Source organism: Amphiura filiformis, chromosome 4 (genome assembly GCF_039555335.1).
Source record: "Amphiura filiformis chromosome 4, Afil_fr2py, whole genome shotgun sequence".
NCBI lineage: Eukaryota > Metazoa > Echinodermata > Ophiuroidea > Amphilepidida > Amphiuridae > Amphiura > Amphiura filiformis.
Window position 1 is genome coordinate 22,754,262 of NC_092631.1, and position 19,526 is coordinate 22,773,787.

Consider the following 19,526-nt stretch of genomic DNA (forward strand, 5'->3'; position numbering starts at 1 on the left):
CAAGCTTTTACATTTTCCAGGAATACTGTAAAAGTGGAAATTTTTGTGTGATTAATTTTCCGCATTTATTATTCCATTTAAAATCCACACTACCCCTGTGGAAGATTTTGGAAATACTTTCCACAAGGGGAGTATGAATTTCAAATGGAACGAACACATTAAGGAAGCCCATTTGAAACTTGCCCTCCCTCAGTGCTAGATTCAGGTTGAATCGTTCACAAAGGGTGTATGAAATTCAAATGGAGCTGCTTAATTTGTTCATTCAATTTGAAATTCATACTCCCCCTGTGGAAGATATTTCCGAAATCTCCCACAGGGGTAGTGTGGATTTTAAATGGATTAGCCCATTTGAACCGTTTCCCTTGTTTATAAATTTGCGATTCTGAGTTTCCTTAATACATTGGCCTAAACACAAAAGGAATATATTTGTGTGTTTTTATTTTAGAGGTAGCAGCTTGGAACAAGAAAAGCGCGAAAATAAATGAAGCGCAAAAATGTCCACTTTTACAAAAGTCCATACATACCTGTCCATCTGTGGAGGCTGAGAAGCATTCTGTTCCTGTCTTGGATTGTAACCAGATGGTTTTATACACAGGATCATGATGACTATGTTCTACAGGTGACATCTCAACAGCTTGTGATCCTTTCCTTGTGTCCCAAAAAGCTGGTCAAAACAAATATCAAGAAAATTATGAAATCCTTCCTTATCAAAACAGACAAATGAACAAAACTTTTGGAAATATAAATTTGTGTAAAGGCTACTTAGTATGCTCTCATCATACAAGGCAAGTTCAACCACAAATTGGAAAAAACGCTGGACCTAATCAATAACTAATGAAATCAACTAAAGGCAGCAGAAGAAACTGATGTGACATGCCTTTTGGTTGGTCTTGGTATGATTTCTGTGCAAGAAAATAAACAGGAGACAATATGCCAAATATGGCATGTTTCTTCCGCTGCCTTCAGACAAAATTTTATATAACTAATGCATGCTGTTTCGGTTTTTTAAAAGAAGCAATAGATATACATTCATAATTCACGTATCACGCCATTTGTGCGTCCCAATCAAATTGGTCGTTAGATGATTTACGCACACCACGGTTATACCGCCGGGAGGTTATTGATATCCATCAATGACCTTCGCATATGCTTACGCGGTACAATGACTTCCCGTGTGCGCATCTGTTGCGCCGGAACACTTCATGCGCACGCAATTACCATATTTGCACATGGCGTGATTGCGCAGTGCTGTAATTGGTAAGACCGTTTTAGCCTGTTCGACTTTTTGAAGGGCGAAATATAAGTTTTGATAAAAACTGTTTATTTCAACAAATTTCAGAGAGTAAAATCTTGAGATTTGGTTGAGTTAAAAATGATGGTTATAAATTTGGTTAATAACTTTGCATCAGTTGTATGTCGGGCATTGTGAAAAATCTAAACATTTTGCTTTGGACCTCGGAATATCCCTCGGGATATTCCTCGGTTCCAAAGGCAAAATGTTTAGATTTTTCACAATGCCCTCCAAATAATTAATGCGCAGTTATTAACCTATAATTATACTCTGTCCAACTTAATAATGGCAAAAATTATTCGGTTTTTGCTACTGTATGCATCAATAAACATCCAACTTTGCTCGCGTAAATTCACAATTGCGCACCAGTCACTTATACGCAAAGCACAACTTATGTAGGTTCAATTCAATTTTATTAAAATAACACCCAACTGTGTACACGCCATTCTATATCAATCCATAATGCTACAAAATGTATGAGTCTTGCCAATGAAATGTCAAGCAAAGTATAGAGCAGTTATCATTGTGCTTCACAGAATGTCACAGACCTATAGATTCAGGGTCAGGTGCAAAACCCTAACCAGCCTACATCTAGATTAACCATCACAGCCAAGATCAGCTACACAAATTTCATACAAGTACACCAGGACATTCAGCAGTGAGTTCTTTGCCTGGTAGAAATTGATTATGCTGGTTTCATACTTTCTGCTTCATCATTTCACTTGCACTGTTCTGCAAGTGGAGCGGTACACCACTGAGCGGCAGTGGCATGACTATGAAAGCCAATGCACCTCTCCCAAATTGACTTGAATTCAACTCCTAGCAATGCTTCAGCTTGTGCAAAGTGGTGGAGTGATTGATATAACATAATTGTGACACGATCTGGTCCATGGGGGCCAAAGGAGGCATTTTTGAAAATTGAGTTACTGTAATTATTACATTATACATAAAATAGGCTATCATTTACTGAAAATACCAAAGGTCTAGCATTCTTGGTTTTAAAGTTATGAAGTTTTTTGATATCTATTTTCTTATGTATTTTATTGTGTTTTTACTCTGTATTTTTACGTTTATCTCAGTTTCAAATTTGCCACCTTTGGCCCCCATGGACCAGATCATGTTGTATATCGGCTTGCCGCTGGTCACCACTAGCGTTTCTGGTGCGAGTGCGCAGTGAAGCAAAATAATCATCAGAGCAGCGGGCAAGCGACAGGAAAGCATGAAATCAGCATAAAGGCACTGCTGCAGTTCAAACAAAAGATGATAGGGGGCTTGACAATACACAGTCTAGCTTGTTTGTAAACATACCTATTTGACCATTATAGCAACCTCCAATCAGTACATGTACATCTTTGGGGTTATATTCCAGGCATACTAACGGTGAAACTGGTTTGAGTGTCATCTCTGGCTTGTTGGGATTCTCTGTCAAAATGTAAAAAATTCATTGAATTAGTTGCATGGCATCAAAAAAGGAGAGAAATACATCTGATTATGAATCTCCTCTACACAGCTTACTGCTTCAAATCGACTACAGTTTGTCCACTCTGAATTACAAAGTGACAACTCGCATGTATGCAACGCGTAAACAGTTTGCAGTGCTGCGTCTCTGCTGCAGGTATGCGTGCCTTCAAAGTCGGCACAATGTATGCGTCCGCGTCGGTACTTAGTACTTTAGAGTAGACTGACTGTAGGCCCTGTGTCTCCAACAGGATAGGATGGTACTCAGTCAGTGCTGGCAACCTTTTTACAGCGAAGCTAAACGTTTATCAGGATATTGGCATTTATTGTGTTTTGCCTCTGAACTCTTCATTTATTCTTATTCTATTCTTAAGGAAAATTGGCTCTTTAAGTATAATTAAAACATTCACAAATGAAAACCATGGGTTTGGAGGATCGAGACAGTTTTGTAAAAGCTGTCTGCAATATAATTTTACATAACAAAAAGTTTTAAAGGCTCACCTATATCCCATATGTATGAGTCCAGACTGGTATCTGCCGATGATCTCTGGAATTCTAGGTTTGAGTAAGCTACAGCAAGTTTCCTTGCTCCATCCGGGTACCATGACAAATGTGTGGCAGTTCTCTTGATTTCATTAGGGTCTCTGAAGACACAAAACATAATTGCATGTTGAAATGTATACACAGAATTCTCCCACTCATTGACTAAACTAAATTTCCTAATTGTCAGAGATACCAGTGGGATCTGTCAAAATTTCCTTTCCATTTTGTGAACTGTAGAAATTTTGAAAAAATAAAGTGCAAAACTTGGGGGAATAGGCTACGGTAGGGGTTAAAGGGGTATTATCCCCTTGAAAAAATTCTGGATGGCTGGCATATCTGAACTGGTCAGAGATGTGCTGTGGTTCAAGCTTATACAAGGGTGAATGCAGAAGTGATAACAACCACTCTGATTGGCTAATCATTAACCACGACAACCACATGGTTGACCCATTGGTTATTGAGTGCGTAGATTGGATACTTTGCCTCTTGCACCCAATTTGAAATGGGCTCTTCCAGTTGAAATTCATACAAACACTATGGAAGACGTGACCTTAATCTCCCACATTGGGGTGCAAATTTCAAATGGAATCACCCATTCAGGTAACCTCATTTGAAATTCACACTCTCTGTGTGAAAGATTAAGGTCATGTCTCCCATAGGGGATGTATGGATTTCATATGCCTTCACAAACTTAAAACATTCACCTTTTTCTATATTTTTTAACACACGAAATCTTGCGAAGTTTTCTGAAGAGTGGTATCAACACACTTTTAGTTACTTGGAAAAAAAAACATGTTGCTGAAATATTGTGCTCCAGGAACTGGTTCGCAGTATATAGGCTACTCTTTACCTGAATACATTAATTGTTTTGGCTGATGGGGTCTCCTCACTTTCTTCAATTTCTAACTCTGCAAAGTAATCCTCGTAAATATCAATGGCATTGTTCTGTTTGATGCAGTGCTCCATAATCTGAGGAAATATGAATTTACAAGATATGTTGCTAAAATAAAATGATACAAGATGTCTGTAACTTAGTTATGTGTCTACTTCACACAGGAAGATGAAAACAAGTAAAAATCTTTCTTTGTTTTTTCCATTTGTTTTCTATACATTATACAATAACATTAAATTTGAAATGAGCATACATTCTACAATTACAACACCTTTGGCTTTGTTGTTCACAAGGTATTGTATTTAAATTCAGTTCATCAAGGTGCGTCACAATCATGCAAAAATCTGAATTTGGAGAAAAGTGATTGAGGACCTTCTCTTGAGCAATTCTTATATAGAAGCAAGCTGACAGCATGTCTTCCCTGCCTGATTACCTACACCTGGTATCACCATTCTTTTGCCCTTTATTGCCAATGCAGCATGTATAGGCCTACTGTGTATCTAAAATCTAAATTGTCCTTATTGGCCAGGGTTATAGCCACGCCGGTCGGGGGTAACCGGCACCGACCGGGACTAAAAAAAAAAAAAGTTAAATTCTTTCCCACAAAAAAAAAAAAAAAAAAAATTTCGGGGAGGGGGGTATACCCACTAGCCTATTCCCAGATCCCTTGTGTTCGCTAAAAAGATTGTGCCCCGAGCCAGCCCTCTAATTGGATAGTAAAATTAGCCGGCACTCAACTTGGGCTAGCTATACCCCTGTTATTGGCTAATTGAATCAAGCCATAAAATATAGCACTTTGTTTGCCGCACCAACTGAGTGTCACATTGAGTGGCCTCAATCCTTTTCGGTCATCAAGTGACATTGATATAATATTGGATGGCTGAGCATGATACCATAACATATCGGATGAGTCATAAAAATATCGGACGAGCCAACGGCGAGTTCGATATTTGTATGACGAATCCGATATGTTATGGTATCATGCGAAATAAGCCATCCAATATTATCATTATTAGGTTTTCTTAACTCCTAATAACCCTGAAAACATAATAATGAAGTATACCTTCCTGAGAACCACCAACTTACCCCTCCTAGTTGCTGTATCGTTGCCATGTACATCTCATCCTTCTCCACCTTCTTGCGATACCTGATGACCTGCTCCACCTCGCTGGGGTTGATATCTTTAGGCCATCCTCCTTCCACATGGTTAATACCTCTACTGTCTGTTTCAAATCTTTCTGTGTTTACCTTTAATAAGAGGGAAAGTTAAAATGTAATTAATCATTATAATTGTTTTACCACACATTGTATCACTTGATGCATGCATGGTATAGGGATGGATAAAAGTGGAGGTGTACCCGGTAACTTAAATATGATCTCATAAATTGTAGATATATTTCATATTTATTATCTACTTCATTGTTCTATTTGACAAGTTTGTATTGACACACACATAAATGAATATAGCCCTACCCTTTTTCAGAAATCATTTTTTCTGAATAACATCAAAAACCAAAACCATCAAGACATAATATCAATTGCAAGTTTCAACCACCTAAAATCTTCTTTCAAATGATAGTTTCTATGCATTTAGCAAATTATATTATAATTTAAGACAAGATCTCACATTACACAACATTAATAAGATGCTATGTTCAAAGGTTTTTAATTATTTTTTCCTGTCTCAATCACAAAGTTGAACACTGTCCTTGTTCAACTTTGGGGCTATTTGCCTAATACATACAAATCCATTCTTTACAGCTGATGAAATTTTACATGGCTTACCTCATGTTCTGACATTTCCTGGACACATTGTATCCCTCTGTCCACTGGATTTTTCTCCACAAAATTCTGTGTGAGGCTTTCATCTGGCAAGATGTCGACATGAAGCTCTGCCGGCCTGTCAGAGAAGTTGCATTGTCGCCCAAACTCATTCCTCTTCTTCGTGTACACATACACAATCTCCATTTTTCACCCTTCCCCTAAAAAATATAAAATTGTAAAAATTTATATGGATGAATCAGGATCCTGGTATAATGTATCCAGAAATTACAGCAACTGGATCAAACAATGGTTAACTGTGTCAAAGGCATTGCACTGGCTCATTTAATGTTACCATACCTCATAAAATTAAAAGTAATCCAGAGATGTTATTGGTTAATAACACCAGCAGATCTGATAAAGGTATTGAAACGGGACCCCCAGTAAGCCTACTTTATTGAAAAGCATTAGTTTAAGAATTCCTTCTCTCCATGATTACAGTCGGCAGCGCTCAGCACATTTTTATTATATTTTCTTATCTTTTTATTTCAACTTTTTATTTGCCGTTGCGTACTTACTTTGCAGGTGCAGCGGCATTAACATGCGTACGTGCAGCGATCACTGCAAATCGTGTGACCCAAATTTGATTGCGCAATTCAGAAGAAAAATGCGGATTGTGATCATTGGAACGTGCCAGTTGCGGCCCAGACTTTGTGTCTGACAGTCATGTTTTTACATCCATGGCTACAACTCCTGCCTGACAACCTGCTAACCATTAATTTGGATCAGCAACAACATTAGTTTTGTGTCAAGATTTATGATTCATTTTATCTGACTGATATTGTTTTATTATATAATTTTTGTATGATTTATATTATAACTAGTGGAGGCCCGTGCGGGAGTAAACATGGTAAACAGGAAGAATCGCTGAACAGATTACATGATGATATTGATAGAGACTTTCATAGGCCTAGGGCCTAAATGGCATTTAATACCACGCCAAATTGCTATTTTATTACTAAGGCCCGGCAAAAAACGAGATCTCGCTTTTCATGCCGCGATTCTCGCTATTAACCAATTATCTCGCTTTTTAAGAAAGTTCCCAAGCAGTGTACTTACTATAAAAATGTTGCTTTATGCCATAAAAGTTCACCGAATTCCACAAAATGAACTTCTCCATCGGAAAAGTGTGCAGAATTCAACAGCATTGCACCCACATTGCAAGTGCAAAAGCCACGCTTTACTTAATAAAAAATGACATTTCATTGCAAATGAGTTCAAGTTTAGGCCAACTATCATTATATTTATTGAATTACTGGAATATTTTGACTATAAAACATAATTCAAGGTCAAATCTAAACTGATGTACAATCTAAACTGACCTAATCTGAACAATAGAGGGCAGGCAACATTTTTTATTTATTTTTTTTTTCGTATTTTCTGGCATTTTTAAAGCTTCTTGTGCCATTTTTCGGGGAAAATCTCACTTTTCTCGCTTTCAAAAATTTTGGATCTCGTTTTTTACTTCAAAAAATTGCGTTTTTTGCCGGGGCCTATTTATTACGTAAAAACCCTCTTTCTTTCTTTCTTTCTCTCTTATTTCCTTCCTCCCGTACCCTTACGATATTAGTCTTCGAAGGCCTAATCCTGTTATCCCATCCAGAGGTGCGCATCGTGTACGCCGACCCGCTACGACAGCGCGCTTTCTGCTACAGATGTGGACGCGTTGGTTGGCATAGTCCGTAAACAAACAGCCACTATTGCCAGAAAAACTCACTTTTTTAAATGTCTTTGCAGGCAATTCTTGTCCGTTTTCAACCCAATAAAGTGCAATGCATTCCCCGTATATTCTTTTATCTCCTGTATAAATTTGGCGACATTGGGTTCGAAACTGACGGAGCCTTTCAATCTTCATACCCACATAGTTACATACAACATTCTGCTAATTATAGTAAGAAAACTAAGATTGTCATTCTGATCACGAAAAGACTTGGAAATTTTGGCATTTTGCCGTGGGTGCCCATCCTGATACTGCCGTAATGCCCTCAAAATATGTCCTTTACCCAAGGCAGTCACTTGCCGTGCCCTCTAATGAAGTTGCCGTCGGTGCCCCAGCCCTGCCTCTTCATTACAAAATCATATCAGACTGTTTGTGTGTGTTTTCTTCACATTTCTCAAATTTTCAACAGTTACCATGATGCCCTCTTGAAATATTACAAACTGCTGTGCTGCCTTGCCTTTTCAGTGAAAATCCAAGGCAATTATCAACTTGCCCTAAAAAAGTTGCTGTGCCCCTACACAGATCCTTAATTCGAGGGCTGAGTGAGTTCGGGTGAATCTGGCCGAGTATTCATTTTTATGGAGTGAATCAGGTTTTTGGCTTTCGTGTTGATTTTTGTACTTTTTATCTAACAATTTTGGATGTTGGTGTTTGCAAATACTGATTAGTGAAGAAAATTGCCGTGGCAGAATTGGTGTGCAAATTGCCATTTAATTCACGTTTTTATAGCTATTTTTGACGTAAAAGAGCTTCATATCCGCTCTGAAGCTTTCACGTAGTATGAGCGCGTGATGTACGCGCGTTTTGACAGCAATTTATGCTAGCGAATCATGTATTTTCAAGCGCTTTTGTTTTGGCATCTTTTTACTGCGACTGCGTGACGCAATTCTGTATTTATTCAAGATGGCGAATGTCTCAAAAAAGTAAAAAACATGATGCATTTTTCTGAGAATATTCCCATATTTCTGAAATTTGTTCACTCATCTCATTTGATCATCTTTTCATGTGACGGAAGTGATGCTTATTTTTTACATGTGATTCAGGGTTGTCACTACACTGGTCGGTACCGGTCGGTAGTAACCAGCACTCAGGCAGACCAACCGGCACTCAAGGGAATATGAGGACTTGCCAACCGGCACTAAAGTAGAGAAATTGTACTTTTTACCCTAAAAAACAGCTGGAAAGTGACGCATAAGAGTATTTTGGACAAATATCATGGAAATTTAGCCGGCACTAAATTCAGTCTAGTGACAACCCTGATGTGATTAAAAGGTACGTTTCTTGCTTTTACAAATATGTTTCCAATACATTTAACCTTGACTCCAAAGTGTTTGGCAACTTTTTAACCACATAATGTAAAACTAAACCTTGTCCTTGCCTTGATGCAAAGTAAAATTTTTGTCCTTTTAGGCCCTTTGCACTTGATTATTAGTTTCCTGTTTACCGCCCGCGTCCAAAATTGAAAATCTCAAAATAATTAATTATTTTATTTTATTTCTAATTTTCTCCTTTAAAATAACTTTCAACTACTTCTACTTGCCATTTTCTGACTTTAATAATATCAAAAATAATGATGAATAAACAAAGAGTACAACTCCACCTTCACTTAATTTATAAAATCAAATATTGTTGTGAAATAATTAAATGCCCGCTCTAGTCAAAACAAGTCAATTAGATGCTTGTAATAGTTCAAACTAAATAAAGAAAATAAAAGATAATTAATAATTAATAATTAAAAGTCACCTCATCCCTTTTTCAAAATCTTTAACAGGAAACTATAATATTTACAGTAATTTCTTGGCCAAACTGGAACATGCGCGTTGCGTCCATGTAGCGTACTAAGCGTGTACGCAATGTAAGGCGCGTGTATGCTTTCTTCTGTACCACGCTATATTCGCGTGTGTTTATCGCGGAGCCACTAGCGTTTATAGTGTTCCAGTTTGGCCAAGAAATTACTGTAAATATTATAATAATCAAGTGCGAAGGGCCTTATAGTAGGTATCCTAGGTGAATTCAAATTTGCCATCAAATTGCATCGTTTTATATATCAAATTAAAGCCCTTGAGTAAACTAAGCCAAAACTGAAAACCTTTTTTTCATAGCACTTTCCGTAGCAAGTTACATCTTGTCAAAGATTGACTTTCATCAAAAAGATTCAGCTAGCAAAATTCCCCAAAACGGCATTTCGGGGGTGTTTCTAGATCTTAGTCTCATGGCGATGGCAGCTTTTTTTAATGGAACTGCTATCAAAATCCCTCTACAATTCCATGTGCGACTTGATTATCACCATAAAAAATGATACATTTGGGTCAAGTGAAGTATAGAAAACATATTTATGTAGGTTTCCTTCACCCACCTATTCTCGAAAAAAATTCAAATTTCTATGTAAATATGCATTGTGTTGGGGCCCGGTCTCTCTAATTCGCTGACTAGTAAATGTGTTAACTAAGGTTTGCCTAGGTTACCTACTTATAGCATGTATAGCGAGACCGAGGCCGAGGGCGGTCTAAATTCAGGATCGCCGCATTCTCTCAGTTTTCTTCATCACTTCTGGTTCTGGTTCAGGTTCAGTCGGAATCACAGTCAAGCTGCATCTTCTCCAACATTGCATCTTCTCCAACATTTCACACCATTTTCCTTCATCTTTTTCTAATCTGTCTCCTTCTTTTCTCTATCTTACCCTTCTCTCTCTCTCTCTCCTTTCCATGCCCCCCCCCCCAGATCTGTCTTTCTCATACCCAGCCAATTACAAAATTTACATGACCAAAGGTGCCAAGGGCGATCCTGACTTTTAGACCACCCGAGCTATATAAGGTACAAATTGCAAATTTATCATATTAAACTTTAAACAAGGTTAAACATGTTTTCAACTGTACAAACATACCTTTTATTCCATCGAACAAGCTTTATTTTGTTCCAAAATTCACGTTTTTATAGCTATTTTTGACCAAAGAGCTGGTAACAAAACTGGTGATGCCAGCTCCGAAGATTTCGCATAGCACAAGCGCTTGATGTACGCTCATTTTGACGGTAATTTACGCTCGCGTATCATGCATTTTCAAGCGCGTTTGACATCGTTTTACTGCATGACGCAATTCTGCATTTATTCACAAATGTTCAAGATGGCGAATTTCTCGAAAAACGTGATGTATTTTACCCCGTAATTTCCCTCATTACTCAAAGCCCTGCCCTCTTTCACAATATTTTAGCTTCTTGGATATCATCGGAAACATAGATTAGTAATATTAGGTAGGTCACTGTATTTTTAAAGATTGTTTAGATGGTTTTACAATGAAAAAATTGATGTTAAAGCTTCTTTTCAAAAATTGGTTTTAGCTTGTTAAAAAATGGGTAAAAAAATCGTTTTTAGCTTGTTGGATATTGTTGCTTAATAGTTTAAAGCTTGACTCCTTAGATGAAACTTTTAGTTTAAGCTTGTTAGAATATTAAACCTTGATGAAATAGTAATATTTGAGCCCTATATAGCGAGGGTGGTCTAAAGGTCAGGATCGCCGTGCCAAGGCTGACGAATTCGGCAGTTTTCTTGCGACTCGTAATTTCAATTTAGCAAAATAAAACCTTAATAATAAACCTTACTTAACATATTTAGGCAATCGTGTGATTCTTAAATGTCTCGTTAACCATTCCTTTTAAAAATACTCTACACACACCTGTAAATTGGTTGAATTTGCGTGACAAATGCTCTTTAAAATTGTCGCGTACGTATTCCATAAACTTCCTAAGCAAATCGTTGCTAAGGCGTGTGCGCATGCGTGGAGGTTAACTTGTCGGCTCGTTCTAAAACTAAGATTATTTAACATAATATATTTGGTTAGTAATCTTTTATAATGTACAATTGTTGTTTTAAATATATTTTTTTCGAATTTAAATATATTTTTATGTCAAAAATTGTGGCAGTTTTTGTTTATTGTAAATATTTTTTTCAGCTGTAAAAAGATTTGTGACGATGCCAAATTGAAAATCCAAGATGTCAGCGCCCAGTACTGTTGAAAATATATTGAGTCAATTCAGGTTTGTATTGTAAACTCACATTTTCAGGGAAGGTAATGAAATGATGAGTGTTTAAGTAAGAGCTCCTGTACTGGAGCTTGTGTCAACTTGAGTTAATTTAAAGAATGAATGCACCATTCATTAAAGACATGAAGTAGGGGAGATTGTAGATACAGACTTTAAGGTACATATTTCAAGGTGCATAAAAGACACCAAATTTGTGTCATAACAAACACCAAATTGGTGTCGATGACCTGACATGCATGCATTCTTTTGTGATGGTCTTTCAATTTGTGCCGAGTGTCCTTGGCAGACTTGACTATGCTTCAGTGGTCATGAAAGGATTCAATAGATAACCTCTGCCCCACTAATCCCCAGCTATTGTCTGAAATTGCACCTCGGAAGATATATTATAACAACTCAGTCCCTCAAATGATAGTCATATAACGACCAAAAGATAAAATGACTGACTATCATTGAGGACTGAGTTCCGCAGTCTAGGGAGATTGGGGTTAGTTGGAACGCGGGGTAAGTTGAAACATTGTATTTTTTTCTGACACAAAAAAATAATTTGGTAAAATACTGGCACCTAGTAATAGGTATTAGTAAGGGTCATCCACCAAATTAGCAGCAGCACTGATGCCCCACCAGTGTTGGCTTGGGAAAGGAATATATCTGTTTTTTGACTTACTGACTAATTTTTATACCCCTCAGAAAAGATGCGTTATCTCCATGTTTTTTGTTTATTCATTGATTATTTTTTGAGTATCATAAGCACTAGCTAGTAGTAAGTCCCAGAATAAATGTTAAATAATTATTGTAATTTCTTCTTTTGTGTAATGAACTTTGAAATGTAAAAATATGCATCGGGGTTAGTTGAAACTTTTGAGGTGGGGTTAGTTGACACATAAAAATCGCATAGAAAAATATGGTTAAAAATTTGACTTTTTAAAAATTTGTAACATGTTTAATTTGTTTACCATTTCTTCAATATTGCTTTAATATGGTTTTAAAGCAATAATACAAGCAAAAAGTGCACACAGAAAGTACATTTTATAATATGTTAGGCTTCTCATATTTTGGTCCATGGTGACACTCGTCACCTAGCATGCTAGTATCCAAAGTATTGACCCGCACTCCCACATATTTATTTATTCATTTTTTCACACTGATTGTATGTTAAAGGGTGCCTTCAAGGGAAGTATAACCCTAACAACACAATAATAATTATTTTGAAATTTTTACAAGCCGTGTTTCAACTAACCCCCCCTATATCAACTTACTCCAGGGTGGGGTTAGTTGAAGCACTTTTTTTCAAATTTTCAAATTGGATTATATGAATAATCATAAGCAGGTCCAATAAAGTTTAAGGCTGTATTTGTAGCATGTATGTATATGTTTATACTGATATGGTTTATAGTGTTTCTTGAAAGTAATCGGTTTGCGTTAAAAAGACGATTTTGTAAAAAATGTTTCAACTAACCCCAATCTCCCCTAAGCTTAAAATTGTGATTGATCATTCTCTTGGTCGGGCTGACGTCACAAAGGGGAAATAGCCTTGTAAAACCAGTGTACGCATGTGCAGCGCATGTGCAGTTCCCCTTTCTCGAGCTGGTTGCTATGCGCGAGCTTGTGCAAAGGGGACGAAGGGGACAATGTTCCCGCATGTCCGACCGAGTGAATGACTAGTTCGCAACGCAAAACTTAGAAAAACGGGCAAACAGACACATCATTTTATCGGTATGACATTTTCGTTATTGGTGACGCCCTATCTAAGTTTGCACTAAAGTGCCATCTCAGTTTTGGTGCGCCGACTTGGATCATGTGCTAATGAATTTTTATTTATTCTGGATAAAATAATGGAGTATTTATTACAATTTCAAGCATAGAAGTTTAGGTAAGAAGTACAAGAAGCTGTGTAATTAATATTATGACAAACATGCAACTATTTAAGCTACAGGAGCCTTGTATTTTTTAGTGCAAACTCTAATTGAAACCATGCAATTGCGTTGCACTAGCTTTTTTAGTATACACTTCCGTCCCATACCGTTGTGCAGAGCTACTACGGTATGGGTTCCTCGTACTAGATCATGACATGACATCATATGATAAACAATTCAACTTTTTTTCTTTAAACGTTTTATTGCATTTTTAGATAAACAACAACTTGTTGAATTTGAAATGATGCTTAGTACAGGGAACCCCCAGTCCTGGCACTCCGTGCAGCGCATCTGCAGATAACATGCAAGTTGGTGAACTTTAAAAAGACCCCCTCTTGCATCTCATTTCGCAAAGTTTCAGGGAAAAAACACCTTTTTTAGCGATTTCACAAATTATTTGCCCTTCGACAATACCCCTAATTTCGCTAAAAAATGTTATACATATTGTAGGTATGCCAGGTGAATTTAAATTTGCCATCAGTACTGCATCATTTTATATATCAAATTAAAGCCCTTGAGTAAAGAAAGCCAAAACTGAAAACCTTTTTGTCATAGCACTTTCCGTGGCAAAGTTACATCTTTTCAAAGATCGACTTTCATCAAAAAGATTCTGCTAGCAAAAGTCCCAAAAACAGCATTACGGGGGTGTTTCTAGATCTTAGTCTCATTGATAGCAGCTTTCATTAAGGCCCTTTACAATTAATTCTTAGTTTCCTGTTTCCCGCGCGCATCCAAAGTAGAGAATTGCAAAATATTTAATTATTTAATTTTTATTTTGGATTTTCTCTTTTAAAATAACTTTTAATGACTTCCATTTGCTACTTTCTGACTTTGCTTGTATCAACTATAGTGATGAATAAACAAAGAACATAACTGCACCATTACTTATGTATAAAATCAAACATAGTTGTAAAATAATTAAATGCATGTTCCGATCAAAACAGGTTGATAGGATGTGAACACTTGTTTTAAAGTAAATAAAATAATAGATAATTAATAATTAATAATTAAAAGTCGCCTCATCCCTTGTTTTCAACTATGAAACAGGAAACTAAGACTCAATTGTGAAGGGCCTAATGGAACTGCTCTCAAAATCCCTCTAAAATTCCATGTTTGAGTGTCTCATCACCATAAAAAATCATATATTTGGGTCAAGTGAAGTATAGAAAACATATTTATATGTTTCCTTGACCGACCTGTTTTTGAAAAAAAATTGAAATTTCTATGTAAATATGTATTGTGTTTGGTCCCCGGTCTAGGCGAATTTCGCTGACTAGCAAATGTGTTAACTAAGGTTTGCCTGGCATACCTACATATTGGAATTAAAAATGTAAAAAGTGATGCGATGACAGCTATGTCTATGAATCATTGAAGGAGAAATTATCACTATTTATATTTGTGCTGCGCCCCTCAGGATATTCCTCGATTCCAAACCAAAATGTTTAGATTTTTCACAGTACCCTCAAAAAACTGATACACAGTCATTAACCTCTAATAGGTTTTAAGGTTTCAAGATATTATTTTCCTATAAAATAATAGATTATAATTATGATCGTAAATCATAATCATTGGAACTCTCTTTGGTGAAAAAAGGAAAAGGTTTTCTACAGAAGTCTCAAGAGTTGATCAATTCATTTGCGATTTATGCCGCTTGCTCTTTTCTTTGTAAAACTTGTGTCCTAAATATAAAATAGGTTTCTAGCCCTCTTGAATCCTCGCAAAGATATCATCATTATTTTAATATTTTGTTTTGCAGAGGAAGATCCCATAATGCATTGGAGAAGCACTACACAGCAACTCTACAGTCCTTGCAATCATCCTCATCTTCACCAGAGTTTGTTGAGAATCACCTGCGGACATTACTGCTGTGTATCAATTGCACAAAGAAAAAAAGAAAGTAAGATTCATCCTAGGACCAGTTTAAGCTTTGCTTCCTTTTTCCGTTACCGTACTTTTTATAAGACATTTTGTTATTTTATAAATTACATTTATTTAATCAATCAATAAATTATTGGGTGATCAAAAAGTTTTATGTGCTTGATTAGGTTAGCCTAAGCCATAGACCATCAAAACATATTATTATGTTTCGGTGGTGTATGCCCAGGCCCGTAACCAGGATTTGTTTGGGGGGGGATTAAAAAAAAGTGGACAGAGGGGTCAGATTTTGAAAAAGTGGATTTTTTTCTAAATTTGGACCTTTTTTTTGACTTAATAAAGGCATAAAACTCTATATTTTTCTGTTCCCTGTACTTGCATATCGGACTTTTTGGGTCAAAAAATTCCGGAAATGTAAAAAAAAAAAAAAATTATTTTTAATTTTTAATTTTTTTTTTTTTTTTACATTTCTGGGATTGGATGATGATAATTAAATCATAAAAATAGCAAAAGCCCGTGCACTTCCGGCAATTTGGCGAGGTGCTCGCCTTTGGCTCGCATGTTTTTCAGGGAGTGGATCGTTACCTCGCTTACACCTCTGAAGTAAGATATGTATATTATAGGGGCAAGGACTACAACTACTGCACTGGAAATTTTATTTCAGCACAGGCAACAGTTGTGGAGTTACAGTAAAAATGAGGGAAAACCAATAATTGATCAATAAATCAACTTGCCTTGAGTTGCTGAATTTTCAGTGCAGTAGTTGTAGTCCTTACCCCTATAATATACATATGATCTTACTTGTTACCAATGCGCAATAATTTTTGAGAAAAATGCAAAAATAGGCACAAAATTGGCCAGGGGTGTAGTACCCCCTTAAATCACCTAATTCATTTACAGGCTACCAGAAGTCTTACTAGCTCAGATAGTGAAAGCCTTGTCAGAGAAGAGACGTTTAAGCTGGAGATCCCGTATCCTGTGTAGTAACATACTACAGGACTATGGACCAACTCAAGATATTCAAGTACACAGCTTAAATCCACCTCAAGACTTGAAGCAATTGCCACATATCTTACCAGTGTTACTTAACCAGGTGAGTGTTTCACCAGTGTCATAAAACCAAGTTAAATCAATGACCACATATCTTACCAGTGTTACTTAACCAGGTGAGTGTTTCACCAGTGTCATAAAACCAAGTTAAATCAATGACCACATATCTTACCAGTGTTACTTTAAACCAGGTGAGTGTTTCATCAGTGTCATAAAACCAAGTGAAATCAATGACCACATATCTTACCAGTGTTACTTTAAACCAGGTGAGTGTTTCATCAGTGTCATAAAACCAAGATAAATCAATGACCACATATCTTACCAGTGTTACTTAACCAGGTGAGTGTTTCATCAGTGTCATAAAACCAAGTTAAATCAATGACCACATATCTTACCAGTGTTACTTTAAACCAGGTGAGTGTTTCATCAGTGTCATAAAACCAAGTTAAATCAATGACCACATATCTTACCAGTGTTACTTTAAACCAGGTGAGTGTTTCATCAGTGTCATAAAACCAAGTTAAATCAATGACCACATATCTTACCAGTTTTGCTTAACCAGGTTACATCACTTAAGCAAGTTAAAGCAATGTGTCACATACTAAACCAGTTTTACTTTAGGGAATAAATCAAAAGTTTGATAATGTCCTATATAAAAGACAGTCCTTGAGTTTGGAGGAGGGGTCAAAAAGGCCAATTACGGTTGTAATTTAAAGCTAGTTGAAATATTGGTCAAAGTTGACATTTCAGGTACACAATTATGTGTCAAGGAGTGAGGGTCATCTCCCTATAACAAGCAGACTTTTATTTATATAAGTCATCATCAATCAAACTTATGGTTTGTTCCCCAGCCAGGTAAGTGTTTCATCAATTTTACTAAAACAAAAAGCTTATTTCCAAGATTTCAGTTGATGCGAGTTGCGCCGTTGCATTATTACATGTTACAATTTGCAAGTTTCACTGAACTATACGCATAATTACATACGAGGGGGTATCCGAAAGTTTTTGACATCACCCAGAAGGAAAAGAGCTATATTGATGAAATTTTGTCAGTGTAATCACTGGTCCTTATGTACATTATGGTCCAAAAATGGTCTCATAAGTATGTTTAATTTTTTACAGGTGGCGCTATGATGGGCAGTAGGCGCATAACCTTTTCATGATAAGATCCTCCACTTTCTTGAGTTTCTTCACTGTGGCCGCATATCATCCGTAAATGATTGACGTCCACTTCTTGGCTCATCTGTGAGGGACATGTGGCTAGTTTGGAAATTCCTTTTTCAAAAAGCAACAGTGCCATATGATGGCCAATCATCACCGTAGATAGCTTTCATTTCATCATAGTTTTTCTGAGCATTGTAGGCCTAACGCTCTAAATGCAGGAACTTAATCACGCTGCGTGCCTCAATTTTAACCATCTTGCAGGTTATGCGCCTACTGCCCATCTAGCGCCACTTGTAAAGAAAGTAAACATACTTATGAGACCATTTTTGGACCATAATGTACATAAGGACCAGTGATTACACTGACAAAATTTCATCAATATAGCTCTTTTCCTTCTGGGTGATGTCAAAAACTTTTGGATACCCCCTCGTATGTACACTTTTCAAATAACTGCTTTGATATCCCTATTATTATGTATCTAAGGTACTATATCAATGCCCACATTTACATTTATCTTTATTGTTTAAAACTCACTTTACACAGGGCCAAAGGTTGGGTCAATTAGACAGACTAGCCTATCAGATGGTAAGATGGGTGTCAACTGTAGGCTTTGATAGTGAGATCCAAAGCAGGGCATTGGCGAGCCTTGTTGTCATAGGAACGCTCCATGGAGATGTGATGACGGCAGAACAAATCTATGTGCTATGCTCGCAAGTGAGCGATTGGCTATCACAGGCTAGTTTGGAGCAAGCTGCAAATCCACACTCTAAACAGAAAACAAAGAAGATGACAGCACTGGTAAGTAGATTGGATATTCAGAAAATCTTTATATTTTGAGTCTTCATGGTATTATCTCAATGTAGGCTAATGTAAGTGGGTAACAGGTTCAATTAAGATGTCGTTACAAGGCAAGCATATCAGCTGGAATTCATGAAAGGGATTAACTTTATGTTAGTCTATATAGGAAATGAACATTTATCATAAAGCAGGAACTACCTTTTACTCTCCTTAAATCTAGCCCTGATCTAGGAGAGCAATTTTCAGCTCTCCTTATAGTTGACCATTCTCTCCTTACATTCTATTGTAAATGCTCTAGACTGCTCTCCTTGAAGGCTCCAGAAGAGCTATTTAATGCTCGCCTGCAAATTCCAAAAGTCCCTGATAAAGCACAAGATAGCTGAACTTGTCAAAAAGTGGAAGAGAGAAAAAGCTTTACTTAGTCAGACCAACCCTCGCAACTTCGCAAGTGATCCCCTTTTACAAATACTGGTCATTGTACTTTCAGTAGTAGCCCACAATACTCACCAGAAATTGGCTATTCCAGTTGAAATCCATATACCCTGTGGAAGACATGACCTAATTAATCTCCCTTACAACGTACATGTAACATCATGGCGTGTGCAGTACCCAACACCAAATAATTTTCACCAATGACAAGCCAAACAAAATCTACCAAAAAACGTTTCAAAACGTAAAAAGCGGCCAAAGTTTAAAAAATCTTTCCTGTGTGGCTTTTCACCCTTTTTAAAACTTGGTCCCATTTATGAAAGTTTTAAAGACCCATACTGAAGTCATCTATAGGCTACTTGTTGGTTTTCTTAGTTGTCAGTGTTTATTTTGTAGCGCAAATGAATTAATGTTTGTGCGTCATTGAAGTTTTTTTTCCGTATAGACGTTATAATGTATTTTGTAGCAAATACTCACTTTGTTAAATTCTTCATCGTCATGTGCGATTCTGCGCCTTATGTACAGATGTAGGGC

The 19,526-nt window shown here is 36.8% G+C and overlaps 2 protein-coding genes across 3 annotated transcripts in view; one reads left to right on the forward strand and one right to left on the reverse strand.

The window, feature by feature from the left end:
• Positions 1-11,479, reverse strand: part of LOC140150706 (dynein intermediate chain 3, ciliary-like) — a 49,915-nt gene extending 38,436 nt beyond the window's left edge. The window contains exons 1-7 of the mRNA XM_072172793.1: positions 11,397-11,479; positions 5,970-6,166; positions 5,271-5,432; positions 4,143-4,261; positions 3,251-3,393; positions 2,600-2,713; positions 525-664 (exon numbers count right to left, since the gene is read on the reverse strand). Coding sequence (XP_072028894.1) covers positions 525-664; positions 2,600-2,713; positions 3,251-3,393; positions 4,143-4,261; positions 5,271-5,432; positions 5,970-6,152 — 861 coding nt within the window. The 5' untranslated portion in view covers positions 6,153-6,166; positions 11,397-11,479. The remainder of the gene's footprint in view (positions 1-524; positions 665-2,599; positions 2,714-3,250; positions 3,394-4,142; positions 4,262-5,270; positions 5,433-5,969; positions 6,167-11,396) is intronic.
• A 213-nt stretch (positions 11,480-11,692) lies between these two features.
• The window catches only part of LOC140150707 (AP-5 complex subunit zeta-1-like), a 62,605-nt gene continuing 54,771 nt past the window's right edge, over positions 11,693-19,526 (forward strand). For both annotated transcript variants that reach the window (XM_072172794.1, XM_072172795.1), the window contains exons 1-4: positions 11,693-11,757; positions 15,433-15,573; positions 16,452-16,644; positions 18,309-18,563. In XM_072172794.1, coding sequence (XP_072028895.1) covers positions 11,714-11,757; positions 15,433-15,573; positions 16,452-16,644; positions 18,309-18,563 — 633 coding nt within the window. In that variant the 5' untranslated portion in view covers positions 11,693-11,713. The remainder of the gene's footprint in view (positions 11,758-15,432; positions 15,574-16,451; positions 16,645-18,308; positions 18,564-19,526) is intronic.